At 38.8% G+C, this 25,405-nt stretch overlaps 1 protein-coding gene across 2 annotated transcripts; it reads left to right on the top strand.

The window, feature by feature from the left end:
* The first annotated feature begins 878 nt into the window (after window positions 1-878).
* Window positions 879-18,924, top strand: MED30 (mediator complex subunit 30). 2 transcript variants are annotated; one of them, XM_084210068.1, is made up of 5 exons: window positions 879-981; window positions 1,333-1,538; window positions 2,379-2,537; window positions 5,599-5,709; window positions 16,608-18,923. In XM_084210068.1, exons 2-5 carry the CDS (start codon window positions 1,365-1,367, stop codon window positions 16,701-16,703), a joined length of 540 nt encoding a protein of 179 aa, XP_084066194.1. In that variant the 5' UTR covers window positions 879-981; window positions 1,333-1,364; the 3' UTR covers window positions 16,704-18,923. The 2 variants fall into 2 exon arrangements, with proteins under 2 accessions (XP_084066194.1, XP_084066195.1); XM_084210069.1 differs by lacking the exon at window positions 879-981 and adding an exon at window positions 1,010-1,239 and having other exon boundaries at window positions 16,608-18,924.
* Window positions 18,925-25,405: the final 6,481 nt, after the last annotated feature.

The raw sequence follows: 25,405 nt of genomic DNA, 5'->3' as shown, positions 1-25,405 counted from the left end.
CTCAGAGCTGTTTTATATCCATGCAAATACTGGGACACAGGAAGGCCAAGCGTGGAGGCTTTTCTGTATTAGCAACAATGTATCTATACAGGAAGGAATAGCAGTACACCCATAAAGCTATAAAACTAGTACAGGCTTTAAAGTGTATACTGACAATACATACTTATCCCACAAAACAGATATTCAGCCATTTATCAGTGTGACTGGGACCAGAGCATCTCTCCTACAAAGACAGGCTGAGAGAGTAGGAGCTGCTCAGCCTGGAGGAGACCTCACAGCAGCCTTCCAGTATGTGAAAGGGCCTACAGGGAATGACTCTTCATCCTGAACTTCAGTGATAAGAACGGGTGAATGGCTTCAGATCGAAAAACAGTAGATTTAGGTGTTAGGAAGAAATCCTTAACTGCGAGGGTGGTGGTACACTGGAGCGGGCTGCCCGAGAAGCTGGGGCTGCCCCGTTCCCGTCAGGGTTCAAGGCCAGGACAGACGGAGCTCTGAGCCACCCGGTCTAGCGGAACGCGCCCCTGCCCGTGGCAGGGGAGCTGGAATTAAATGATCTTTTTAAGTCACTTCCAACCCAAACTGTTCAATGATTCTGTGATCTGACAGAGGGGTGGTGGGAATGTGTGAATCTGCCTGGGGATTCTGACCCAACTTTCCAACCTCAAGAGCCCGCATGTTGGCTGACCTGCCCGCAAACCCGCACTGGATTCAGCAAGCCAGGGAAACGCCGGCTCCCGCGCGAGATATTTGACGGGAGCAGCGGTACAGGGGCGGCCCCAAGCCGGCTGACAGAGCCCCGGCCCCGCCTGCCGCTGCCGCCCGCCGGCTGTGACGGCGCCGGGCACCGGGAAGCGCTTCCGCCTGCAGATCCGGGGCACGGCGTGAGGGCGGCGGGGCCCGGCAGTGCGGCGGGGCCGGCGCGTCCGGAGCGGCTGCAGCGCCGAGCGGGGCCGGGGCACCGCTTCGCCCCGGGAGCCGGTGGGTCAGCGGAGGGAGGAGTGGTCGGGCAGGTACCGGAGCCCAGGGCTACAGTTCTGCCTGCTGGAGCTGGGCAAACACCCCTGTCGTGTTCCCCTTGGGACGGATCGGGGCAGGGGCGAGCGCAGTGACCGCTCTGAGGGGAGGGAGGTGCGTGAGGGCACCCCCTGTTCCACCGGCCGGCAAAGCTGCGTGGGTCCGGGAGCGGTGTCCAAGGGGTGCAGCCCTGAGCCGGCCGCATCTGTTGGACAGAACCAGGTACGGGGAGGAGTGGGATAGCCACCCTGCAGAAGTTTGCTGGGATAGAGTCAAACAAGCATTTGATCGTTCCATCACCACTTCTTTGTGCAGCTTGCCCTAGTGCGGCTGGTCAAGGCCAGGAGATGTCGACCCCCCCTCTGGCCGGGGCAGGGATGCCGCCGGGCCCTTTCTCCGGGACGCAGGCTCAGGCTGCCCGGGAGGTGAACACGGCTTCCCTCTGCCGCATCGGCCAGGAGACCGTGCAGGACATTGTCTTTCGAACCATGGAAATCTTCCAGTTACTGAGGAACATGCAGGTGAGAAACAACTATTTTTACACTCAACTTGCCATATTTTTCCACCGACACACGGTATATAAAGACTCAGGAGACACCTTAGGATGTTTAGAAAACTCGATCAAACTGCTCTGAAGAGGAGGATTGCTTGAAGAAGTGAGTACTATTCTTGATATATTTGCTTAGTCCTGTACATTAAGTGAAATTCAGAAATGCTGAATTATCATTGCCCTCCCAATAAAAAACCTCTCAATACACCTAGTAACTGTGTTTTCTTTTATGTACAATTAAGTCTGTTCATATGTCAGTTATGTTTCTCTGCTTATGTTAACATATGGGGAGTAAATTTAGAGGAATTTTCATTGATCTTTTTCTGTAATATTTTCCACCTAAAACTTTTTTTTTGTTAGGAAAAACAACATCATCCTTATTTGTGTCTACTTACTGAGAAAACATACAAATTTCTGTTGTGTTTTTTCTGTGGAGAGTACAAGGTAAATCATCATTCCCACTTCTTCTGTATTTTCATAACTCTTGTGTCACTGAATTGAGTGGCCTGGGATTGAGACACAAAAATCTCAACCCCAGTCACAACGGTGTTATATTTAAGCACTGTGAAGACACTCACTGAAAAGTCAGAAGGATTGGCGATGACCAAAAGTGTAGAATACATGAGGTTGTTTGACAGCAGTGATTGAGCACATAAAATATGTAACTTTGCTAGTAAAGAAAATTAAGAATTCAGTGATTGTTATAATAAAAGTGTGATTGTCTTATTTTAAAATACACAAAAACCTGTCTGATATCTTTATTTATTTCATGTGACAGAAACTAATATTTTTAATGCTTTGGTTCTCTAAGTTACCAAATGGTGTTACTTATCATACTGCAACATATCAAGACAGACTGGCAAAGCTGCAGGAACACCTCCGTCAGCTATCAATACTCTTCAGAAAACTGAGATTAGTCTATGACAAATGTAATGAAAACTGTGCTGGGCTCGATCCTGTTCCCATAGAAGTAAGTATCTTTATATATAAATTGTAAATCAGAATAACCACTGTGGATAGCAAATCATCCATCTTCCTCAGTTGCAGGAGACTCATGACAAGTTTTGATGTTACTGGAATTATTCAGTGGACTGAATTCTGTTTCTTAATTAGAGCTTGTTGAAAGATTGTAAAACTTAGTGTCTAGTTGACACGGTGTTCTATCATATGTTGGACTTGGTCTCAGAGGTCTTTTCCAGCCTAATTGATTCTGTGAAAACAAACTTAATTTAAAATTTAACCTTTTTTCTTCTGGCTTCTTGGTACCTTCACCAGTTTATTTCCCCTAGGAAAAAAAGAAGAGGATCAGGGCAAATTTTTTACAAGAAGTGGGAAAAAGTGGGAAAAAGCCTGCTTCAAGCTCTCACCTGTCAGCCTGGCTCCTAAGTGTTATTGACTTTCTCTGGCCAGTAGTCCGTGCCTTCACAGTTCCCTCACTCAGCTGTTCCTAACCTGCTGGGCACTGTGAACCAAACCTAAATGTGTAGTGGTGATAGAAAAGTTACACCATAAAAATTGCAGGGAGGAGAATTGGCCAAAGTTTTTCTTAATAGTACTGCTGTTACTCATAAAATCTTAAATGTCATCTTCCTCATAAGTTGTTTCTAGTTTCTAGTAATAGTGATAAAGCCTCAAATTGTTACAATTTGTTCCTGCTCTATATTAACCAGAACTTTGAAATTCTTTAATTACTGACCTCTGGGTTCTGAGGCAACTTTATTAATGGACTTTTGATTGTCCATTGAATTTTAATCATACAGGCATTATATTTGAAGTGTGAGTCTCTTAACTGAATAGGAGTAAAGAAATGAAGAAGTCCATTCTGCACAGTCCATTCTAGACTGCTATTTCAGTTTACAGTTGCTGACTTTTGACGAGGGTTTCAGAAAAATGTATCTGGAAACCTGACAGCAAGCAAGGGAATAAGTTAATTTTCCCATTTAAGGAAATAAAACCTGTTTTCACAGTGTGTTGAACTTGTGCAATAACCAAATACTTGTGTCCTCTTTAACAGCTTTTGATGTGTCTCATTTTCCCATCACAATGGAATGATGTGGGGTTTGGTTGGTTTTTTTTCTATAACTTTTTGACATTTTTTTTCTGTAATCAGGATGGAAAAGAATCTCCATAGAGAAAATAAGTAGTCACTTCAGGCTTTTTAAAGGCAAGGTTTCACTGATAACTTAGTCACAGCAGAGTTTTTTATTGATAGTAGGGGTTTTTTTTTAATCTTCTTAGTCTTTTCTTCTCTGAATGAGTAGATGCCTGCTTCCTCATGCTTTTATTGGTTAGAGTGAATGACAGTAGCACTCCATTCTTCTTGGATCAGTTTTCTTAAATTCTTCTCGCAGTAGTTCAATAATAGTCTCAATTGTATTATTTAGTGGCCGATATTCTAACTGTGTCTTTACAGAATATCAACAAAACTATTTTTTTGTACAGTCAAGTCCATACCTACTAGTATTGCTTATTCCATTTTTATTGATATAAATGTTTTCATAATATTTATTAATGTGTAATAGGTATTATTAACTTTCTGTTAACCAACATAACAAGGCATGAGATAATGTGAAGGGGATCTGCCTAAAAAGAATAAATTTTCTGCTTTTTTTTGTGTATTAGGTATAATTCAGCTTTTCTTGGTAGGTTTGTTTTTTGTTTGGTTGGTTTTCTATTTATCACTTTTTCTGAAAGACAAGGGGAGGTTTTAAAGAAATGTTCTACTTTGAGTGCTACTTTATTTTTCCATCAGAGAGAGTTTTTTCCAAGAGCATATAGCAGCTGTACTACTTCTTCTTTATGGTCTACAAATGTAGTAAGTGATCAACATTTGCTACTTTTTCACAGCAGAGTTTAGTGTGGTAGCTTTTGTCCATTTTGCTAAGCTTAATAAGAATGGCTGCAAAAATTTTTTGTATAGAAGGAAACTACAGTTTTAGTGGGTTAAGTCAGAGTAAGTTTTCCATCAGAGTGCTGGTGGCACTGAACACTGTAATATTGCACCCCAACCTAAGTAAGAAGTTAATATGCACTTGGTGAGTAACTTGCTCACAGGCTTTTAAACTAATGTCTTCTTGTTCACTTTTATCAACATTAGTCTTCCATTTGTCTGTAGTGTGTTTGTGAACCTGGATGTAATTTTGCATAGTTCAGGACAGAGAAGCAATGACAGACTACAGACTTCATGGATGTGTTATCTTTTAAGAAATTGTTAGTAGCTTGGGAGTGTTCTGACACAGAAGCAAGTATTTGTTTTGTATCTAGTATGTTTCTTTTTGATTTATTTTTTTAGGAAGGAAACATATTTTAGTATTCATTTAGAAATTCTGCATCAAGGAATTTTGGCTTAGTCTGAGTTTACAAAAAAGACTGTGCACTATGGTCTTCTCCAGCCTAAACCAAACTATGATTCTGTGTGTCTGAGGAGGTCATGGTGAGAAATACTAATGGAAAAACTTATTTTAGGTAACTGTGGGCCTGGTCTTAAGAGTGGCCAAAGAGAGGCTCATTAAAACAGCAAATCATAACTAGAGGATTAGCCAAGTAGCTATGTAAAGCCAGTCATATTTATGTTCAGTATATCACTAAAATGGCTTATCATAATAAGAACTTTATGTTTGTGGTTTTATTTCTTAGCGTGGAATAGTAAATTTTAAAATATCAATCTACAGAATTTGAAACTACAAGGATTATCTATGACAAACATCTAAAAATGAAAAGATTGGTTTCTGCCTGCAGTTAAAAAATTTCTTCGGTCTAGGCTCAGTAATTTGTGAGAATGTACACAATTGAAGCACACTGTTTACCTGGAGAACCAACTGAGGTCATTGCAAGGCCTTTAGGTTTGAGGTGGCAAGCAGGCTTTTCTCCACTTTCTCTTGGGTAGTTAAAACCTGTGGAGAAAATGGTAGTACCATATGTATTTCCTGGATTTGATTTTTTTCTTTTTTTTTTTTTTCTTTTTTTTCCCTTTTTCTTCTTTTTTCTTTTTTTTTGATTTCCTCTTAAGCTGATATTCCTTGTCTTCACAGCAACTTATTCCATATGTTGAAGAAGATGGCTCCAAGCATGATGATCGTGGTGCTGCAAGTCAGCTTCGTTTTGCTAGTGAAGAGAGAAGGGAAATCATGGAAGTTAATAAGGTAGCAAAGTTGAAATTAATTTGCATAAACTGAGAAATATCATTTTCACATTACAAAGCCTAATTTCTAGATTGCTGTACTAAATACAGAATGTGTGATGACTGCCATCAAAACTGGAGATAAATACTTTTTATTTATAAATATTTCAGTATTGACCTTTTAGTTAAACTACTATTTTTTAGCTGTACCTCTGGCAGTAGAGTTTCCTAACAATTGGGTTTCCTAACAATTCTAACTTGTGTCTCTTTTAAAACCAACATATATTCTTATGAGTGCAGTGTGTTATGTTTATGTGTAACCCACTAGATACGGAGAGTACAAACTGAACTAAGGTACCCATTGAACTAATTTATCTTCAAAACTTACCTTAGGTGTAAAAATAATTGATATGGAACAACAGATGTAAATACTATTGCAGTTATATGAATTGGTAAAGAATTTTCAGGGCTACCTTCTGGATTTTGACAATTTGAGGAAGACTGTTCCTTTTGTAAAGTGGAGCATTTACTGTATCTTGGCACATTCGGAAAAAAATGTACTATGAATTATGAATGTTAAATGAGTTAAAATTTAAATTTTCAGTTTGAGTGGCATTGTGCAACTGGGTACAATCACTGAAGAGGGATTCAAATCTAAAAATAATTATGCTGTAGTAAAAGATAATGTAATTCGGAGATTAAAAATACCTAGTTTTACCAGACCACAATTTTGAACATTGTTTCTTCAATCTGTAAAATACAAAGATAGGATTAAATATATATTTCTATAGCTGTAATATCTGCAAATTCTCAGTAAGAAGGAGTTATAATCTACAAAAATAACTGAACAAAAGAAATAAATGGATAAAATGTTTATTTATGGAATGAATAATTGATGGATTTTCAGCTTTTAAAATATTTCCAATGTTTTAATTTGTCTTCCACAATCATACATGTATTGAATTTTTCATAGCCCATTTATTTCGAAAAATGCATGTGTATTGTATAGGAAAAATTGAGGACTATGTGAATTTAGAGAAATGCAGTTGTCAGCTCTCTCTCTTCACTGCTGATGTAGCATAGTTGAATATATTATATTGTATGTAATGTTGTACTGTGAATTAATGCACATTTATTTGCAATCTTTAAGTATTAATAAGCTTAACTGTCCATATTTGCTGTGGTTTTAATAGTTCTGTGACAGGGTTTTGCCCTTGTTGTACTTGTATGCTAATATGGTTTTAAACCTCCTTGGTGTGATCTTGTGAAAATAATTTCATAAATTTTTATGAAGAGTTCTGAACCTTAAAAAGGTTGATGGTGTTAGAGGACCATTGGTAGCAAACTGGTAATTAAGAATGCATTGAAATCTTCACCTAAATACAGGGTGAAATCCTGTATTTATATTTAAATACGTAGACCTAATTTCCAGATTTTCCACAGTAAATCTTCACGAGATAGTTTGAACTTTATCTAGTATTTTTGTGGACAAAAGAAAGTTAAACTTCTTGGTTTTTAATAGTTCACTTTTTTTTTTTTTTTTTTTTGCTAAGAAAAAGCACTAGAATCAGATAAATCAGACAATTGGTCTAATTTCTAACACTGGCTGCTGGCTTCAAGGAGGGCTTGCACTGGTTCCTAGCTGGCACTTCTGATAGCTCTTCAGGCCTCTCTAGTGTGTAATGTCCACCTCCAACTCAATTTGATGAATTAATTTTAGGAAAATTTCAGTAATACAAAATCTTGATGAGAATACTCTGACAGGGAATCCAACATGATAGTTAAAGCAGCTTTTTATATTCTTGACCAAATCTTTTCTTCGTTCATCTCCTTGTCCTTTTCTCACCTAATCCTTTTTGCTGTGATAGGCATTATTTTTTTCAGTCTTACATGTTATGGTACCAAAAAATCGCTATTGCAATAACCCAAGACTTTGACAGTACTGTGATATTTTAATTAGTTCTTACACCTGCCATGGATCTCTTAATTTTGCCCTTCTTTCCATGATATCCCAGCCAGTGTGATTTTTTTAGTGGCTCTGGATGTGTGTCAAAGACACTAACTGCCCCACTGTGTGGAGCACTGCCAAAACTAGTAATAGCTCTGATAAACCTTGTGGTTCATATATTCTCACATCAAAATGTCCTCATTCCATGAACCACCGACTTGAAAGATAGCAGCTTTCCTTTGCTACTGCAAGTGTCTGGGAAGGGAGCATCCTCAGGAGGAGGAGGGGAGCATCAGGTACTTCCTGTGCTCACCATCCCGTTCATGGGGCAGGAGAACCTGTTGATGTAACAGAGTTCCTAAAAACTGCAGGAGCTTTTCGTATTGGTTTACTGTGACACCTTTTTTACTTAGTTATTCTGCTATTTTAGAGTTCCCTTTTAGGTCAGAAAGTTTAATGTGCTGCCCTTGGCTATGTAACTACTTGTCTGTTAATTTAAAATATAGATTAGTTTACAAGGTAATGAATTTCTGTCCTAGCAATCCAGTAATAATTAGCATCTGCAGGTTTAAATAAAACCTATTAGGCTTTATGGCACAAGGGATTTTTGCTCACAATAAGAAGCTTCTACCATTATTACAAAATAAACCATTTCTTGAGCACTGGCTACCTCTATCTCTTGTCTTAAACAATTCTCTCCTGCAGTTCCCAAAAATGTAGCTTATTCTTTTTTATCTGAACATGTTTTCTGGGCTTATAAATTGTTGATGTGGCTGAATTTTTCAGAATAAATTACTGTTCCAGAATCAGTTCAGCACTTGAATTGGTCTTTTAGTACATGTCTTGATCCAGTTTTCATTGAAATTAATCTATTTGCAGCAAGTGGAAGATATTACGAAGATTTCCTCTCTTCTGTTCATGTTTTTCAAGTGCTTAATGTTCTGTCTATTAAGTTTTTTATCTTTAAAGTATAGTATAATCAGTATAATTTTCAAGATGTCAGGCTCACCTTCAGTCTGTGGTCTTGTAGTACATTTGACAGGATTTGAAGCAGAAATACCAAATCAAAAATTTAGAATGATTTCATCTGTTTGCTGCCCTATCAATGGTTTTCTTTACTGCTCACTTTTAGAAATGGAGCAAGTACATCTTATGTTTCATTCATGCTGTAGGTCTGGTTTCAATGAAGCACTTAGGAAAACCATCACATAATTAGTAGTGTAGGTACATTTGGGTGAAAACAAAGCAAAATAGCATTTGGACATTCCAGGTAGCCCTTTAGAAAACAATCGTATTTGATATTCTTTACTAGTGTTTGGTAAGTGTTTAGCAGTGAACTTGCTACGAGAGAAAAGAAAAAGACAATCTACATGACAGACTTTTAAGTTAAGCTTAGGTAACAAGTTTAGCTCTGGGCTTTTTTTGGTAGCACAAACATTATGTTTTGCAGCTGATGCTGTTTAGGACTATGCAGAAAACCTAAATTCCTTTTAAACTACCTGTCACATTATTTGCATGTATTCTAATTGATTTTATATGTAGATGTCCTTTTTCACCCAAAATATGAGTGTGCACGAAGGAACACTTTGGGGTGAGAGGAAGAATTTGTTACTTGGATACCTTCTGGGCAGATCAGTCTGCACTGGAGACAATTCCATGAATTTTTGAGTACCAAACTGACTCTCTGCAATGGTAGAATCAGAGGAATTTAGGCTCAGTGGGAGGTCTGGAGATTATCTGGTTCAGCCCCCAGCCCAAGACAGGGTCAACCAGCAAAGTTAGATCCAGCTGCCCTAACTCATGTCCATGTTCCGGCACTTCAAATACCTGTAGAGATTGGAATTCTGTCTTTTCTGGGCCCTTCTTAATGGTTAACTTTTACTGTGAAATTTTTCCTAATGTTACATTGGAATTTTCTTGGTCATAACTTGCATATTCACTGCCCCTCATCCTTTTGCTGTGTATACTCAAGAAGAGTCCAGCTTTGTCTTTTCTGTGAGCTTCATTAGGTGGCTGAAGATACCACTGAGATCCTTCCCTCTGGCCTTTTCTGCTTGAGATTGAACAAACACAGCTTTAATCATTGTGGTGGCCCTCCACTAGGCATTATCCAGTAGGATAGAGCTTTGTATTGATCCCTAAATTGGGCAGTCATTCTCCAGAGCCAAATAGAGGAGAGTATGAGAGGTACTCGCCTGACCTGAGAGGTACACTCTTGCTAATATAGGGCAGAGTGCAGTTTGTCTTCCTTGTTGCAGAAAAAGATCCACTGATGACTCCTGTTAAACTTGTTAGAAAGTATCTAAAAGGACCTCAGATCCTTTTCTGCAAATTTCATTTGTGTTCAGTCAGCCCTCTCCCTGTGCTGTTGTATGAGTTTATTCTGTGTGCAGATGGAGGATGTTGCTTTAATTGAAGTTACTGAGATAGGTGTTGGCCTGCCTTTCCCACCTGCTGAGGTTCCTCTGAATCCAATATCCCACCACTGAGTATATTTTTCATTTTCCCCAGTTTGGCATTGTCCATCAATTTGATAACTTTGCTATGGTGATTAGGTCATTGAGTGTGATTGGTCATTAATGAGGATATTAAGAATATTCACTTTAGTATCAATCTGAGAAACTTCAAGAGTTACCACCTAGCACTTGATCTTAATACTGATGATCCCAGCATTTAGAATCCCATAGTCCAGCCAGTTTTCCTTCAGCCCATTAATTCACCTATTCAAACCACATCTCTCCAATTTGCTCAAAGGCATTGAGAGACTGTGTCAAAAGCCTGACTAATGAATGATTTTACTTTATAAAAGTGAAGAAAATTTCCTGCTCTCCCCTTACCACACAGCCAGTCATTTCTCAATAGAAGGCTATTATGTTGGTCAGGCACAAGGCATCTGTAGGAAGTCCAGTATGGCTGTTCCCAGTCACCTTATCATTATGTGTCTGGATATGACTTTCTGAAGGATATGCTGCACAGTCTTTCTGTGTCAAGAGTTAGGCTGAGTAGCCTGTAGTTTTCTGCATCCCCCTCCTTGTCTTTCTTGGAAATAACCTGAAATGTTTCCTTTTTTCATCAGGAGCATATCCCCCCATCTCCAATAGAAAATTAAGTAGGGTGGTCTTGTTACGTCATAAAACAGCTTTCTCAGCACCCAGATGTATTTTTATTCCAGATCATAAATTATTTCCTTTTCAGTTTTGAATAAACATTGCACACAATTTTTTTCACATTGCATCCATATCCAAACCATATCACATTTATGAAGTTGAAGAAAAGTTAGGAAAAGGTGAGCATAAAGCTGCCTGTAAAATCCCAGTTGTCTCCTTTTGTCCTCGTATGTAGAACCTTTATTGCATTACCACATTTGGTTCCTCTTCCCCCCTTCCCACTTTCTATTCTGGAAGAGTTCTTTGAGCTATTGTGCTTTTGTGGCAGACCAGGCACTCCTCAGATCGAATCAGTATTGTAGTAAATGAGATGATAAAAATCCTGGTTTGGGTATTGCATAACTGGCATTAGACTATGGAGCAAGCAGGGAATTTGGGAATGAAAAGGAAGGATTTATTGTGTGCAGTGAGTAACTAACTAAGGCAGCTCTTGGGAACTGATTTTTTTTTTCTCTGCCACAAATTATCTGTGGTAGTTGTTCATTCTTCCCCTTATGGCTCATGGTAGCTTTGAATATGTGGGAAGCTGTTAAAATACAAAATTTAGAGATGAACATGAATCTTAAATATCTTTGGACAAAGTTGGCAGCACTGCTGTTTTATCTGTAGTGTTCATGTGACTGAGTTTGCCATCTGTAACTGAGGATCATAGGTTTGTAGGATTTTCATATTAAGAATGGGAATGTAACACTGAGAAATGTGGTGGAGAAGCACCTTGAGGAATGAATAATTCCATTACAAGCTACAGAGCTCAGATGGTAGTCAGTAAATAAGACCTCAGATCTCATTGTGAAATGATAAATAATTGGTATGAAGCAAACATCAATCTATTTGAATGAAGGTGCTTATTCCTCTCAGAACAACAGATCAGTGGATAAATACAATCCTGTCTGGGTCAATAGGTGAAAAATATTGAGCTTGCAGCAGAGCACAGGCTGTCACTGGTGTTTCTGTTTGTTTCAGGAACACAGGGTTACACAGGCAGAAGGAGCAGTTTTCCTTTCAGCTGTCAGGTGAGGTGCAAGGCAGAAAACTCAGTCTCTCATTTCTGCACAGTGTAGAACAGTTATGCCTGTGGATGACATCAGGAAAAGTTGTCAGTGAGTGTGTTAATGTTTAATTGAACAGCAATTACTGTATTAGTGATGAATATTTTTTTATCCCTTTGGAAAAAAAAAAGTAGATTGATATATGCATTTATTATGATGGAAAATGAGCCTTGGTATCAGTTGAGCAGCCATAAGTTAAGACATTATTTGGCAGCTTTAAGAGAGTTCGAGCAAAGTGTTGAGGGCACTTTGTCCGTCATATTTTTTTCCAGCTATGTGCATATAACATATGCTATATGCATATAGCATTGTGATAGTCTCTTAACTACCAAAGGAAAAAAGCTGGTTTTTCCATCTTTGTACTTCAGAGATTTCATTATAAAGAATTTATTTTAAAAAAGAACAGTATAAATGTCACCTTACTGTTACAAACATTGTGTTTCTGTAGGAATTTCTTGGGCTTGGCTTACCTGGAAACACGAAGGCTACTGTCACCTCCATAAGGCTTTCAAGAATCACTTTCTACAGCAGTTCAGTGGTCAACACATGAGTATTGTATCCAGCTCTGGGCTCCTTAGCACAGGAAAGACAGGGACCTGTTGGCTTGGGCTCAGAGGAGGGCTACAAAAATTATCAGAGGGATGGAACACTTCTCCTATGAGGAAAGACTGAGTTGAAGCTGTTCAGTTTGAAGGAGAGAAGACACCAGGGAGATCTTACAGAAACCTTTCAGTACCTAAAGGGGGCTTACAAGAAAGATGGGAACAAACTTTTTAGCAGGGTCTGGTGTGATAGTACAAGGGGTAATGGCTTTAAACTAAAAGAAGGCCAATTTTAATGAAATATAAGGAAGACATTTTTTAGGCTGAGGGTAATAAAACACTTGTCCTAAAGGGTGGAAGATGGCCCATCCCTGGGAACATTCACAGTCAGGTTGTACCGGGCTCTGATTTAGTTGAAGATAATCACTGCTGATTGCAGGGTTGGACTAGATGACCTTTAAAGGTCCCTTCCAACCCAAACTATTCCATGATTCTATACTCCTGGGAAAGAACGTGATGCAAGTTCTCTGTAGTAGACTCTTAATCAACTGAGTAAACATAATTTTTAAAAATTTTGCTAAGATTTATGCAAGTAAAGGTACTGTGGTATTAATATTTAATGTTACACTGAGACACTGAGATGTCCTTGTGGCCTGTACTGTTGTAGATCTTGAATAGAGCAGGTAAAAACCACAGCTGGCACAGCATTCAGGAGAATAGTCTTCAATATAAGATTTTCAAGATGGAAACAGATCTTTTCTTGGTTTTTTCCTCAAGCAGAAGAAAAGCCTGTAAAACTTAGACAAGTACTGTTGATGTTTTTACAAGCAGCACTTAGAATATAATCTTACTCTTCCATAGTGTTTGCATTATTTTTTTTGCCTGAATAAGGGATTTCTAACAAATGGAGTGTAGCATAATGATTCACAGTGATGTTTTAGTTTTAAAATTTGAAGGATACATGAGCTTAAAATGAGGAGAGAGACAAGAACACTGTGCAAAGGAAGGTTCTGATACATCTCTGGTTGTAAGTCGTGAATTGGTCTAGACAGCACTGATTTCTAATAAAATGCAAGTGAAGCAAAAATGACTTTTGGTAAAAAATGTATTTCAGTCAAAGTTGAAATTACTGTGTCCCACTGAACCCAAATCTGTATGAAACATGCCAAGTTCTTTATGGCAGCTTTTCTACCTTGTAGGACAGCTGTTTTCTGGATCTTTGTTATGGTTCTCCCACTTCGTTTCATTTATGTGGGTTTTCTGCTTCAGTAAATGTTTTCATAAATGACCTACCCAACCTAAGCCAGCTAAGGTCTCATTGGTTACTGGATGGTGCATTTCTTGCTACCCCCATCATGATGGCCATAATACGTGCAAGGTCAGTCACAATGGCCCCACTGAAAATTAGTAGCACCAAAGAAGACCCCCTAGGGTAGATTTTCAGTCAGATCACTTTTCTGACAGGGAGGAACTAACAGAAACAGGCCTGACAGATGTAACTGAAGTTTAGGTCTCTTAAACTCATTATAAACTGCCTCATAGATTTTCCCTGTGCTGTCTAAAAACAGATAAAGTCAGAAGCTGTAGCATGTATGTAGGATGAAGTACTTTTTCTTGTTTCATACAACTGTTAATCCTGAGAAGCAGTCTAGAGTTCAACTAAGTCATTTCAACAGAAGGAGGAAAGAGTGGGAGACAACTTGCAAGCAATCTGTTCAAATGAAAATTTGTCACTGCTGCAAAAGCTGCTTAAAGATTTTGCCCATTTCCCAAGAAGGCCATTTCACCTATCTTTTCAAGGTTAGGCTTGAGTTGAGATGTTCTTACTGGCTCAGCAAAGTCTTAAGCAGAGGCCAGCACTTCCAGTGGTGCAGAACATATTAATTATGTAGTACTTTGTGGTGTGGGCCACTGCCTGTCAAAGATCAGTAAAAAAGATCACTGTATGCATTTCAATTAGGAGACTGTGCTCTCTGAAGTAGATTTTTTTCTCCTCTCTTAATTCTTTCAACAGCCTAGCAACCCAGGGATGGTGCTTCATCTTATATGTTTTTTCTGGCTCCAAAAAAAGTAGAAGAGCTAAGAAATTAGCTCCTCACTAAAGATGAGGATCTGAAATTATCTTCAGATAAATAAACAAAGTTATAGGTCATGTCCTTACAGATGCTGTCTAGCAGCATCAAATAATGATCAAACAATTTACAGTGTCATAATGCTTTCACAAGAAAGGAAAATAGTATTACAGAATGAATCTTTTGGGCATAACTTACACCAAGTTCATGTGAGTAACAGTATTTAACAGTAAAATTAGACATGGATGGAGAGAGAAAACAGCCTAATTCTCAGAGGTCAATGGTTCTTACTTCTGTCTGTGACTTTAATTACCATCACCAACTGTTCAGCCTTCATTTCCATTGATGAAGGTTTTGAAATACCTTGAAATGGCATGGCCTCAGTATGAGGGAGTTGCAGTTTGCATCAAAACTCAACTACACTAAACTGGTAGTTTTGATGTAACATTCACTGATTTCTCTAAGATTGGATGTTGAGGATGGCAAACAGAATTATGTTTAAAAATGCCACAGGTGTGAACATGCTTGTTTATCTCATCCCTCTTGTGCTTTCTCAAGCATCAGGATCTTGCATTTATGACCTTTGGTAGGAACTCCCTTGCAATTCTGTCATTTCAGTACTGTGTTAACTAGATGCTGCTTAGCTTCCTCTCTTGTCTTTAGTTAGGAGCTGAATCTCTGCTGTATATTGTGAAGTATTGATTCAGCAAATGGAAAAGAAAGAACCATTAGATAAATGCACATATTTTTCTTTAAAACACTTTTTAGCCTGTCAAATGCTTGGTTAGGAATTCCTTGTTAGTGCACATGAACTGTCCTGCATATGTTTTTGTATCCTTCTTGGGAGTCTAGATCTGAGTGTTGTCTCTTCCAGTGTCCTGCAAAGTCTGTATTTAGGAGTATTTCCCTTAATATGGTCCCCATGTAATATAAGCCTAATTACCATATTACTGCAGACTGTTTTTACAGGTCTGAAGTGAATAGGCTTCCTTTTTTTCTCTGGACTTCTTTCCCAGATGACCAGCTGGCAATTTAAAAATATTGTTGTGTTGACTGCATCAAAATTCAGGAGACTAATTTTCAGGATATTGCTTCATTTTCTCTCTGTTCCAGTAACTTCAGTTGTATTACTGATTTGAGTCATGCTTTTAATGTATTGCCTTTTGTGTAGTGCAAATAACAAAGTTACATCAAACCTGAAACATTTTGTTCTGTTTTGATGGAAGCAAGTCTTTCCTGTGCTTTTACTTTACTTGGAATGGCAGACTTCCCTAATGAATAAATAGTTTGATCTCTAATGTTAGAAGGCTGACATCTTATCAAAGCAGAATGAAATGAAGGGCAAACTGTGTACTGTTAACAACAACCTAACTTAGCTCTCAACAGCTTTGATTTGAGCAGGAAAATTAATAAATTAGACAATAAATATGGGTATTATTGTGAAACATGAAAGGTTAGGGAAATTGTGTGATGTTTGATGCCCTGATCTTCTGCAGAGATATAATTTCTAAGTTTTGGCTACACAACCAAACAAAAGCTAGTTGGTATTCTCCTGTTCCTCCAAATGCTTCTGCAGCTTGCAAAAACAAATATATAATTTTAAAGAATTCAGCATGCTTGGGAAAACCTTTTTCAAGACAGGACTCTTAAAGCATTACAGTTGACCTACATAGCAGAAGGGCTGCAAAAGTTTGATTTGTTTCACCTATACCCTGTGCCTTGTTCAAACTTGTACTGCTAATGCCTCATTTTTCTCTAAACCAAATTTATAAAACACATATTCACATAAATTTACTTGCTCCCCAAATTTTTTCTTCCAGCTTAGGATGCTCTCTTTTAAACTTTTCAAAGTGAGGACTGATCCCCACAAGCCTCCAGCTTTTAAAAGTGTCAGGTGTTTTGATAAAAGGCTGCTGTGAAACAAAACAGCATTCCCCCTCTGGTCCTTAACTTCTGAGGCTTTCTTGTATTTTTAGAATGTGCTTTAAAGGGGATGTATTATCCCACTAATAGTGCTCACTGACAACTGAGAAAAAGATTTACATAGCATTTCATAGTTACATTTCATATAACTTTTGTTGAATTTTTGAGTGCACTATTTGAACTGATCACAAAAAAACTTCTAATAAATTCTCCCCACAGAAACTGAAACAGAAGAATCAGCAGCTGAAGCAGATCATGGATCAGTTACGAAACCTTATTTGGGACATCAATGCCATGTTGGCAATGAGGAACTGAACAAGGAAAATCAGTCTTTGTAACCGAAGATACAAATCTGTTTGGATATACTTTACTTCCTTCTAAGAAGTAACATGTTTTTCCACAATTATATTGCAGTAATGTTTGAAAAATCTCAAAGATTAAAATGTTGGGTCATTTTCTAGTAATGTAAATGGTTTTGGGTTTGTTTTTACAGAAGATTCATCGTATAAGTTTTACCTCTGTAATTCTGCTGTACAGCCTCAGTAATTTACAGTAGTAGTTTGGATTGCTGTGCAGATAAGGGGTACTATAAATTAAGTGTTTCTGGATTTTCTTTATAATGCAATTAAAAATTATAAAAATATATGTTTATATGCAGTGTATTCTGCAGTGCAAATAGCCTTACAGAGACGAAAAGTTGCAAGACAGGAAAGTTACTCCAGAAAACTAGAGGGCTGAAATTAACAATCAGATACTGCAATTCAGTCTGCAGTATTTTTTATGTTATCTGCAGTGCAGAACAGAGCAGGACAATCCCCTGCCTTGCCTGGCTGGCAATGCTGGGCCTGATACCCCCCCCAGGACAGGGTTGGCCCTCCTGGCTGCCAGGGCACTGCTGGCTCATGTTCAACTTGCCATTGACCAGGACCCCCAGATCCCTTTCCATGGCACTGCTCTCCAGCCTCTCATTCCCCAGTCTGTACACACAGCCAGGGCTGCCCCATCCAGGTGCAGAATCCAGCACTTGCCCTTGGTAAACTTCACACAGTTGGAGATTGCCCAGTCCTTTAATTGTGGAGGTCTCTCTGCAGGGCCTTTCTGACCCCGAGGGAGTTGACAGCTCCTCCCAATTCAGTGTCATCCACAAACTTACTTAGTATTCCTTCTAGTCCTGTGTTGAAAGCACAGGGCCAAGGATGGAGCCCTGCAGAACCCCACTAGTGACAGTCACCAATCTGATGTGCCACATTCACTGTAAGTGACAGTCACCAGTCTGATGTGCCCCATTCACTGTAACACTTTGTGCCAAACCCATCAGCCAGTTGCTTACCTGTCATGTGACTCAGTTATCCAGCTGTGCTGGTCATTTTGTCCAGAAGGCTTCTGTGAGAGACAGTGTCCAAAAGCTTTCCTGAAGTCCAAAAACATCTGCTGGCTTTCCTAGATCACCTAGGTGGGTTACCCTGTTGTAGAAGGAAATCAGGTTCATCAAGCAGGACTTCCCCATCATGAAGCCATGCTGGCTCTGAACAACTGTGACTGATGGTGTATTTCTGTATTTATGTATGGTTGGAATACTTTGGTTTTGTTTATCAGAATGCACTGAATAAAGACTTCACTAATCTTTTCCCTATGACTGTCAGTTGTAGTAAACTTCAGAGTATATGAGCCATTCATTATTTTGAGTTAATCATAAACCTTCATCTTTCTTTGTTCTAACTTTGTTACTCCTCACAATTTTGATTCGCCCAGAAAATAATCTTGAAAATTTTTGTTATCCACAGATGCTTCAAGTGTACTGTGTCTCTTTCTCCAGATTAAAAGATGCATAAAACAACAGTTTCAGTATAAGTCCATAGGGCACTTTTAGTATTTGTCAGGTTGAAAACTAGCCATCCTCAGTATTTGCTTCTTGTTTATCACTTTTAACTCCTATTCCATGCCCAGCCAGACTCCATAGTAGTTTTGTGTGAAAGACTTGTTCAGAACCTCCTGAAGCATCTGAGTTAAATTGTATCCTTTTATAAGCTACCTTTTTTGCAGTCTAATGATTTGACACTGAATGCTTACTGATTTGAGATTCATGGATTTTAAAATGTTACACTGATTTTCATGGAGTCATAGAATGGTTTGTGTTGGAAAGGACCCTGAAGATCATCTTGTTCCAACACCTCTGCCACAGACAGGGTTGCTCATAATCCCTTCCAGCCTCACCTTGAGCACTGCCATGGATGAGACATCTGCAGCATCTCTGGGCAACCTGTTCCAGTGTCTCACCACCCTCACAGGTGTTTTGCTGATCTATCAGTCTCTTTAATTCTGTTTTTTAAATGATTTCAACCCATTTGTCTACTCCTTGAGTTAGAAATCACTGGTAACAGATCCAGTCACACCTGGTTAACATTTTGTGACTTTTCCCTGAAAATAGGTACAATATAGTTGTCTTTTGTTTCTCTTTTCAAGGACCATAAATATTAACAGATGGATGGGCATCCAGTCTTACAGTTGAAAATAAAGTGGTAGAAAATGTTGATTTTGATTAGTTTACCTTGTGTTGAAAGTGGTCTGTATGTATGACAATACCTAGATGTGAGTACATGTCAAAACACCTTACAAATAAGATCTCTTTTCTCCCATGTCACAAATGCAAGAGTAGAACTCTTACTCTGTGGCAAAGGCTGCAGCAGAATTGTTTGTTCCCTGTTTGGATTCACCGCTGTGGCCAATTTGCTGGTCAGAAATTATAGCTTTTTCTGCAGTTGTGAGAGTTGTACCTATTTTGTATGCCAAGCTTTTGAAAAAGAGATGACTGCAGGTAGAGATTTTACTGTGTTGTTGGTTTAAAATGCAAATGCATTTGTCTATTTGCAAGCTGTAGTGGCAGATTTCTGTTTAGTGCATGCATAAGCATGCAAGTAGCCTAGAAGAAGCATTTGAAGTGGCATCTGAAATGGCACCATCATCTTAATTATGTAAAATTCTGAGTTCTTCATATTTTTGTTCTGTTTTTGGAATAATTATGGAAAATGGAGATTAGACTTCACTGTACAGCTCATATGGCATCTAAGTCTTCTTACTAAATGTATTTAAAGTTTGGTGACTTTTTAATTACACACAAACAGTACAGAAGTAACCTAAAATGTGAGTAAGAGTGCAGCTATTGCAAGTAGATGTCTGGGTGATAAAATATTCAGCTTTCTCTGTGCAGCTGCTAGCAGTAGCCAAGGTCTGTACTACAGTTTTTCATCTAGGAGAGAGGAGAAACACTTCAAACCACTACCAGAATAAATGGGCAGTAGCTAAATTGCAAAGTGCAGAAATAGACAGAATTGTAAATTATCACAGTAAATACTGTCAAAGCAGGACTGTGCAAGGTGTTGGACCAAAACCATACACTTTGACTTACACAGATGAAAGTAAGGGTAGTGAATATAATTCAAATGCTATCAGATCCATGAATAAGTATAGGATTTGGCCAAGAAGATGACAGTTTGAAGAAAAATGGTGATTCCTCAGCTGTGAAACACTTGAATGAATTACTGGGCATCAACATGTGCTGAAATTTAATATTTTATTAATGCTAACTGAACTTTAACTGCTGCTTAATGAAATGGCACCAGATGAGGTATTTACAAATACCAGTAAAGCAATACAAACACAGATGTTTCAGTGTTTGGTTTATGTATCACTGACTGTTATATCGTTATATATCACTGAAATTATCTTCATGGTTCTGGCACTCCCCTACTTTCCCCACGAGCCTGGTGGCTCTCAGAATTGCTGCCTGCAACAGTGCTGGACTTGCTGTCCCTCCTGAACACACAGAGCTCTGACTGGCTCTGGAAGTGCCCCCTCTTCACTTGGAGCATCATTTTCGTGTGACTGGCAATAAGTTTAGCTGCTTACTAATGGTTGGACTCAATGATCATAAAGGTCTTTTCCATCTTAAATTGTTCTATGATTCTGTGGCTAGTTTTATATTTTTGATAAGGCAGAAGCAGGATAAACATGCTGACACTTCCAAAAGCAAATACCAGAACATGTGATTGTTACATTTTTGGAACACAAAAATATTTGAGGGGTATGGATTTCCTGGGGCTTTGTTTTGCCCAGATACAACTTGGGAGAATAGAGCTACGATGCGGAACACTTTAAAGCGTATTTGTGGAAAACAGTCCAAGTTAACACACACTCAAAAGAACTGCCATTAATCCAACACCTTTGTGGACAAAATAACGGATATTGAGCGTGTGGTTCAGTGTCACAGCACAGAAGATGCCTGCTAGGTAGTATGCAAAGTCCAAGGTTTTTCTTACATAAAGACAGAAGTTCAGAGCAGATTTATGCCTTGCTCAGGAAAGATGCAAGGAGCTTACCTTGCCTCTTGTCTTCCATAGAGGCAGCAAGGCCAAATCCATGACTATTCTTGTTGTACTAGAGAAAAACCCCGCTCTGATTGTAGTATTTCTTACTGATGGAGAAGCTGGAACTTTTGCACAAATGCTACTCAAATTAATCACTAAAGAATGGATTTAGAGGGAGGAGGACAAGGATTCTGGTCTCATAGGAACCAAGATTTCATTGGTGTGCAGGATGGCTGCATAAACCAAAAACACTACAGCTGAAGGGTAGCTGACTACTGCTAACAGTAAGCTCCAGGTACAGGTCTGAAGACTTGAAGTTGAAAAAAAACTTTAAAAAATGTACAGTGGCTCCCAAAGACACTATAATTCGGCTGGGGTTGACAGAGGATGGATTAGTTTAATTGCTTCATGCTAGCAAAGGAAATGGGGGATTATAAAGGAATTTACAAATACATCAGTGCAGAAATAATATTTGGGGAAGGAAGTGAGTAGTTTTCTCATTCCCCTTATGTAATAGTAATGAAGTCTGATGTGGTAGATCATCAGGGCTTTAAAAGGGAAGGGGTTTTTCCTGACTTGGAAGGTTATTCCATAGGTAAAAAGAACAAGCTGACTGATAGATATTGCTGGATATTCATTAAAATGGCAGAAAACATGTGCCAATGCCAGTTTTTATTTAACACAATGAAATGGATAAGTGGAATGTAAGAGCTAAATAAATACAATATAGTAAAACTTTTGTTAAGTCTAACTTCTGTGTAAATTTTAAGGATTTTTTTTTTTTGCTCATATTGCATAAGGGCATTCTGGCATCTGTTACAGCACTACAAAACAAATAACTGTGAAGAATCATTTGCAACAGTGTTTGTATTGATTGAATGTCAGAAGCAGAATCTGTGTTTTCCAGCACTTCTGACCAGACTAGGCCCAGTAAGGACCATCAGTGTGTTTGAGGTAAACAAGTAGAGGCAAGTTTCCATGTGTCTCCTTAATGTGTCTCCATGTGTCTCCCTAACTCTGGGAGCATCACAGCTCATTGAATGCCTCCATGTTCAGCTTGCTTGGGGTTCTGCTTTTGCACATGTTCCCAGCAGCTGATGGTATCTGATAATCACTGCTGAAGTTGTAGAAACTCTGATTTTTCTGCCTAAGAGACTTGATGTGCTTTAGGCCCTTCTTGACCCCTTGAGCTCTCACTTTCAGCTGACAGTGCTTGCTCCAAAGCTGCAGAGCAATGTTCCAGAATGAAGTTGAAATTGAGTGGATGAATGGAATGAATTACATATATGTCTATGCTAAAATTTTCTCCTGTGCCTCTGTGTGCTTATAATGAAATCTTGCTTGAAAAATAAATTCAGATTTGCCTAGATAGAAAGAAAGATTTGTGATTTTAAAGTTGTCTGAGTAGCAATGGATAGAAATGCAGTGTTTTTATAGCCATATAGTGGGTTTAGTGGTATTTACAGTCCTGGAGAAGGGGGACGAAGTTCATGAAGACAGTCTGTTACTGAAATACATTATTGGAGTGGGAAGACTTTCAAAAATTAATGGGAAAATATAAAGAAATACAACAGCAACAATCAAAACTTGTGTGGGTACCCCCTGGCCATAAAATATAGGTAATGAAAGGGGATTTGGGAAAGCACATCTTAAACCTGCATTAAAGAGATAAATTTGGACACAGTGAGAGGGAAAAAGCCACTGCAGTTTTAGGGTGCATGTCCAAATATTGCATAGTAGGGAGTGTGAGAGCTCTTGCTCTGTAACCAGTGATTCTGATACTGTAATTCTGCATGAAATACTGAATTAGTTTTGGGGTCAGCATGATATTAACACAGTAGAAGAGAAGAATACTGATGTGGTCCCATATGAATAATGATTAGAATAACTTGTGAAAGCAAAGACAAGGCTCAAATATAGAAATTCTTGGGTAGATGCAAAGGAGAGGTAATTAGAGTGATTTGGAGTGGCTCTAGTACAGAACAGTGAAAGAAGGTAAACAAGAACTTTACCAAACAGCAATAAAGAGGGAAACGTCTTAGCATCAAAATATGAACTATTAATTTCCCTTGCAGTTTAGAAGATACCTCTTGGGTTACCTGGAAATTTTAAAGCTAAACAGCCCAACAAGGCTAAACAAAATGTTGAGAAAAGGAAAACAAAAAGAATCCTGTCTTGGATTGGCAGAGCAAGAGGTGGACTGAGCTGACCTGACTGGTTTTTCCACCTTTAGACTGTACAGTTGTAAAGCACGTTTATCAGATGACTGTCAGATAATGAGCTCCTGAGTGCACCTGGACTGGATGGCACCTGCAAGTATTAAAGAGGCTTTCCTGTCTTCTTGTGATGATTTGCTGCTGAAATTCCTCTTCAGGTTAACATGCCCTCATGGAATTTCTATTAGAGGCATGAAATTGGAGCAGACAAAGAAATGAACCTTGTTTCTCACTCCTTGCTTCCCCACCTCACATCCCAAGCCTCCCACTCCTAGTTTTGATGCATTTCCTAGTGAAGTAGCTGATACCTGATTACTGTCTGTTAACTCAGTAGAACTTAAGAAGCCTTTTACTAGTGGGACACGTGTTGCTATTTTTCCATCCTTCCCATCTTATAACAAAACCATCTGTTCTTGCATGCCTTGCAGCATGAGCTGGTGTCACAGTCTGCACCAAGAGAGCACAGACACAGAGGGGTGATCTAAGTGTGTAAAATATCTGATCACATTTTGCTTCAGATATGAAGTAGCATTATAAAATTGTTATGTAAACCACATGTTACTTTTATAGCATTTACACACATTACAGATATTTTTGTTTGATGTGGAAGTTTTCAATTACTTTCTAGAGACAAGAACTTTTTTTAAAGATCATGAATAGTCTGAGCAATCACATGTAAAATACTCTCCAGCACTCACAGAAGACAGAAGTAAGGGATGGAAATAGAACATAGGCATTGCTCTTCCTCACAGAAAGAAAATGGGTTTTTACATATGTATTTATGATTGCCACAGTCCCAGTTTCTCATCAAAAGAATTTGGTAGCTTAGACTTTATCGAAACTATGAGCCCCACCATACCTTTTGGAAAGTAATAAGCAGATTCATGGTAGTAGTAAGGCCACATACAATTAGATTTATTTATTTTACTTTATTATAACGGGAAGTTGCAGGCACTGCTATAAGTTAAATTAGTTTTACAAAGCCAGAGTGGAGTTGGAATTAATTCAAGCAAAAAGTATGTGTCTTTCGTATTAGAGCTTTTGAACTTGATGTGAGCAATTCAGCTAGTTTTCCTATTGAACAGAAAATTAGGCAGAGAAACAGTAAATCTTTCAGATGTGCAAACGTGTCACAGACTGGAGTAAGGAAAACAGGTGGAAATTTCAGCCTGCTGATACTTTGAAATACAGTTTGCAAGCAAATTGTGGAATGTACTACTACCATTTCGCCACACATTAACACAGCACCTACCAGGAAAAGTGGTTTCAGTGACAGAGCCCAGACTTGCAGCATAAGACCAACAACACTCACCTCAGGCATGTGTGCTGGCTGTGCTTAGGTCTGAGGCACAAATAGTTATTCCCAAATTTGGTTGCTTCTATGTGCCATGCATATAAAATTTCAGAAGCCCCTTGTGTTATGGTTGGTGTGCTTTTCTCAAGGCCTTTCACTGACATGGAATAAAGCCAAGTCTCTGATGATCAACTGTATACTGGTATGCCATTTAAGGTCTCTGTTTGTATGGGTGGAGATGTACATAACCAATGGGTGTCTGTGCCCCTGAAGTGCAGGTTAAATAAACAGGAGGGATTAATGGCAGAAACATACAGCAAAGAAATGCCTCCCCCTGGACTGAAGGATTTGTTTTTTGTTTGTCAGCTTTTTATTTAAATATGTGAATAACTGTCTCAGTGCATGCAGGTTTCCATTTCCAGCTCCAAGACAATTTGCATTTGAAGTTTGGGTTCAGGCTTTTGAGAGGCAGGAATTATCTGCAGTGTGCAAATGTGAATGTGGAGTGCAACTGCCCAGGAGACTGGTGATACATCATCTCCAGGGTTTTTGTCAAGGTCTTATATTTTAGCAGTTTCAGCCTTCCCAGTCTGTTGCAAGCACAATTTACACCCCTTCTGTCTCCAAAGAGGAAAGGAAAGGCAACAGAGATGTCCCCAGAGGAGTGACTAATTTTTACCCTTCAGGAGTGTTCAAGGATAGCCACCCCTAGTAATCATTAAATAGTTGTTTTTAAAATAGGAAGGGGGGAGAGAATCAGTTAATGCCATTTCCCAAGTGTTCAGCAGTGCACATCATTATCTATTCTGCTTCTTGTAGTCATTAGCAGAAAAAAATTAGGTCTAGCAATGAATGGTCAGTATGATGCTGTGAGCGACACAGAGTTCAATTTGAAATTTAAAACAGACTCTGTTGTCTGCCTGTATCAGCTATTAACTTTAGTGTCATTGTCACAAAGCCATCAATCTGTGTCTGTCCCAAACCCATTTTCTGTATAGAGTCAGCCCATCTTCCTTATTTCCTACACATGCAGATTTTAAATCATCTTGTAAACCTTGTACTGCACCAAAGGTTGAAGGCTGAAAGACTTGGCAGGTTGGGGTTTTTTTAATTCCCCTGCCTCCCCCCAACATGCATTCAGTA

This window comes from Fringilla coelebs (genome assembly GCF_963513975.1).
Source record: "Fringilla coelebs genome assembly, chromosome: 1".
Lineage (NCBI taxonomy): Eukaryota > Metazoa > Chordata > Aves > Passeriformes > Fringillidae > Fringilla > Fringilla coelebs.
Note: the sequence above shows the minus strand (reverse complement) of the source record. Positions and strands in the feature narration are given on the sequence as shown.

What these genes read in the sequence shown, in the direction of transcription:
- MED30 (XM_084210069.1), top strand. Translation starts at nt 1,365, where the DNA reads ATGTCGACCCCCCCTCTGGCCGGGGCAGGGATGCCGCCGGGCCCTTTC. An exon ending in AGTTACTGAGGAACATGCAG is followed by an intron (nt 1,539 to 2,378) that starts GTGAGAAACAAC and finishes TGGTTCTCTAAG; the next exon opens with TTACCAAATGGTGTTACTTA. An exon ending in TCGATCCTGTTCCCATAGAA is followed by an intron (nt 2,538 to 5,598) that starts GTAAGTATCTTT and finishes TTGTCTTCACAG; the next exon opens with CAACTTATTCCATATGTTGA.